Below are 3,449 nucleotides of genomic sequence, written 5' to 3'. Positions count from 1 at the left end.
GGCAATATTCAAAAAACGTTTTGTGACGGGGAGGGGGGCAATAATTTCAGAGGAGAATTATTTTTGAGAACAATGTATTTGTACAACTAAAAAGAGTCTTTCTGTATTTCAGTGTACGGGGCGGACTTGTGGGGTGGGGTGGGTGAGGGATTGAAACAAAGCACGAACATAAATCAGTTAAAAAACTATACAATAAAGATATTTTTGGCAGGTATATGGATAAGGAAAGGCTGTGTTAAAGGTGTTTCTATTTATTCTGTAACACCAGGAGATATTTGGATTTAAATCAACCTGAGAAAGTTATTGGTTTATTTCATTTTGTGGTAAGTAAACTGGGGATGGTTGTTTTACACTAGTTGTAAATAAATTTAAGAATTTGTTGAAATAATAATAAAGAAAACAGTGAGAAAGGGGTAGGGATATATACGTTTTACTTGTACCCACTCCTTTTAAGAAATTGTACTGTCCTGTTGTTTTTTGTGTATATGTGGCTTGTTTGGTTTTTTATATGTTACTTTTCTGTAATTAAAACTAAATAAAATATAAAAAAGATACTCCTTTTTCAGTCAGGAGGTCTTTACTCATTATATAACTGGACATTGTAAATGACTGCATATGCGTCTTCATATAAAACTTCTGTAGTCAGAGGATTAGAAACAAAAATTCAGAAGGACGGCCTCATGACAGCTACTGGTCATCAAATAAAACTTTTCCAGGAGCCGATGCACTTATCTCTACCTCGAAGCAACTTGGTTGAAATGTGTTATCTGTCTCATGCAGCTCCACACTGTCTGAGAGGTCTCTAATCTGTGCTGTCTGCTGAGCACTGCTGCTTCAGAGTTTGATGGACTCCTGAGGGCCCGGTTCAAGTCCCCGAGGCTCGGAGGAAGCCTTTTCCACTCATTCTTATTCCACACACAGCTCAGCCTTGCTTTTCTTTCTCGAGAGGCGATTTCTGCCCTTCACTGTTTGTTTTGGAGCAACACAATATGCAAAAGTGGAGTTTATTATGGGTTTAAAAATGCATGATGTATTGTGTATTTTTGTAGATGAAAGATTGAAAGAAAGGAATGGAGAGGGAAAAGAAAGTTCTTATACCATCACTGTATATATATGCTTTTCCAGAGGAACTCTGAGTTATTTTTCAGTGTGCTGTATTATTATTATTATTATTATTTTGTAATTCTATTTTTATTGGTTTATGTGAACTTAGAAAAACAAAATACACAACCAATGAACATGATGACCTTTCAATCATGTAGAAAGAAAATAAATAAACAGATAAATAAGGAGAGAAATTAAATAAAAAGATAGGGAAATAATGTACCGCATCTATTATTATTTTAGATAGTATTTTACTCCATTTTCCAGAATGACTTTCAACTAAAACAGAGACTAAGAAAATAGAAATACTTTCTGTTTTCATACAAAATATTGTTAAAATGTTAACTGCTGACTGTAGCTTTGTTTGAATAACATAACTGTGTCTACATTTGGCCTGTTGGTTGAAAAATGAACGCCTGTTTTTTCCTTGTTGTGTTGATGTCTTTATAGTGGATTTCGTTTTGGTGCAGATAAACAGAGAAAAGGGGCAGACTTTAACTGGGACAGTTTGAAGAGGAGAAGAGGAGGGCTACCTACCTTTTCTTACCGTCTCGTTTGTGGCTCTTCTGCAGGGCAGAGCGCCGCCGCTGGTGCTGGCTCTGCAGCTCGGACACACGGGCCGTGTGCTCCTTGATCAGCTCGCTGGTCTTGCGATGGTGTTTCCGAACCAGCTCCTTCATCTCCTTGTACTGTTTCCTCTGCTCTCGGACAAAACCCTTCTGCTGCTTCAACTCCTCCAACGTCTGAGCCTCAAATTCTAAAGGCAGGACCAACAGAAAAAGGTGACGCACAGGACATGCTGTAAAAACCTAGTTTAACTGGAAAAAATGCAAATGAGTTTTTATTTATATTTTGGATATGCAGCACATAAACATGCATGACGTTGCTGCTAAGCAACTGCTTGGCTGCTGAGATTATCAGCAGTTTTAGAAGTTGCATTGGAGCAACTTATATAACAACACTGTTATCACATTATATCTAAAGACAGTTATGAGCACTGTTTTTCTAACACATACAGTATGAACTATGTTACAGGATACTGTCATTTTTTTCTTGTGAATTTCCTAAACCACTACGATTTTTGTATGGATAAACATACATTTCTAAGAAAATAAATAAATAAACAAAAGATATTCGTGCAATACCAGCTCATGATGAAACTAGGGCTGCACTATAAGAGGAAACAATATTCGATATTGTTATTGAATATCGCAACAATATTACTTGTGATAAATAAACAGATACTAAAGTGTACTCAGTTCTACTTTCAGTTTACTGCTAAAATACAATGAATTACTTGCTGAATTAATAAAGTGAAAGGAAATTATTTCCATTTTCATGAAACAAGTGCAACATCTAACACAAAAGAACACAAAAGGCACCAACTACAAATTACATTGAAAAAATAGGTTTTCTACTGATTCATTAAGCCTTTCAAACTTTGAAAAAAATCTGAGTGCAATATTGCAGTCTTCTGTGATGATGAATTTATTAAAAAAAATGAAACCATTACTGAAAATATTTTAGGGTGATGGTAGCTCTAATTAGTAAGTCTAAAAATACCTTTATCTTGGAAACGTAACTACAAAAATATATTATTAAGTCATAAATCATTCACATATAAACAAAGTAAATTAATGAAAAATCAATTTACTCAATATTCTTGCAAGTGCTCAAGGAGGAAGTTTAGGAACAAAAACCTTACCAGTGAGGACACTCTGAATGATGTCTTCAGTCTTCACTGATGGTTTTAATGAGCCTGGAAACCATAAACAAAGTCACATGCTAATTTGCCAGTAAAAATATTACAATAAAAAGTATATAGGTTAACATATTTTCAGTTGTTGATCACAGGACATTAGCAACTAAACTATCGATGTATGATCTTGATTTAATAAAAGAAGATCGTTGGCAACATTTCACACAAATTCAAAATTACGGGGTTTGCATATCTACTGAAGCAAACTTCATACTGTATTTTCTTGTCTAAGAACTTCAGGTGACATTTTAGTTATGAAAATATGATGATGGGATTTGGAGGCTGCTTGTTTATACAGTACCTGCAGACTGGGGCTGATGGCCAACCAGTGAAGGGGGTTTCGGGGCGATTATGGGTGTGTGGCTCAGTCCGTTCTCTGCAGGTAACGTCGCCCTCTGGTCCACCTTAGATTCTGAGGGGGCGTCACTTCCTGCCTCCACCTGTCAATCACATGAAAGATTGCCTGAGCTTCTAACATGTGAAGTACAGCAAAACTAACAGGCATTTATTTACCTTGTCAGTGTTTGTAAGTGGGGGTACAGAGTTATTTACAAAATCAGATATTGTAAAATTTGTCACAAATACC

At 35.8% G+C, this 3,449-nt stretch overlaps 1 protein-coding gene across 1 annotated transcript; it reads right to left on the bottom strand.

Moving 5' to 3' along the window:
• Positions 1–1,641: 1,641 nt before the first annotated feature.
• On the bottom strand, positions 1,642–3,303 carry LOC121965027 (1-phosphatidylinositol 4,5-bisphosphate phosphodiesterase beta-1-like; the record flags this gene model as incomplete). Its single annotated transcript, XM_042515192.1, has 3 exons — positions 1,642–1,861; positions 2,810–2,863; positions 3,165–3,303. Coding segments are annotated over 3 exons (413 nt in total), but the record flags the coding sequence as incomplete, so codon positions are not given.
• Between the last annotated feature and the right edge of the window lie 146 nt (positions 3,304–3,449).

This window comes from Plectropomus leopardus, unplaced genomic scaffold (assembly GCF_008729295.1).
Source record: "Plectropomus leopardus isolate mb unplaced genomic scaffold, YSFRI_Pleo_2.0 unplaced_scaffold18264, whole genome shotgun sequence".
In the NCBI taxonomy this organism is placed as follows: Eukaryota; Metazoa; Chordata; class Actinopteri; order Perciformes; family Serranidae; genus Plectropomus; species Plectropomus leopardus.
Note: the sequence above shows the minus strand (reverse complement) of the source record. Positions and strands in the feature narration are given on the sequence as shown.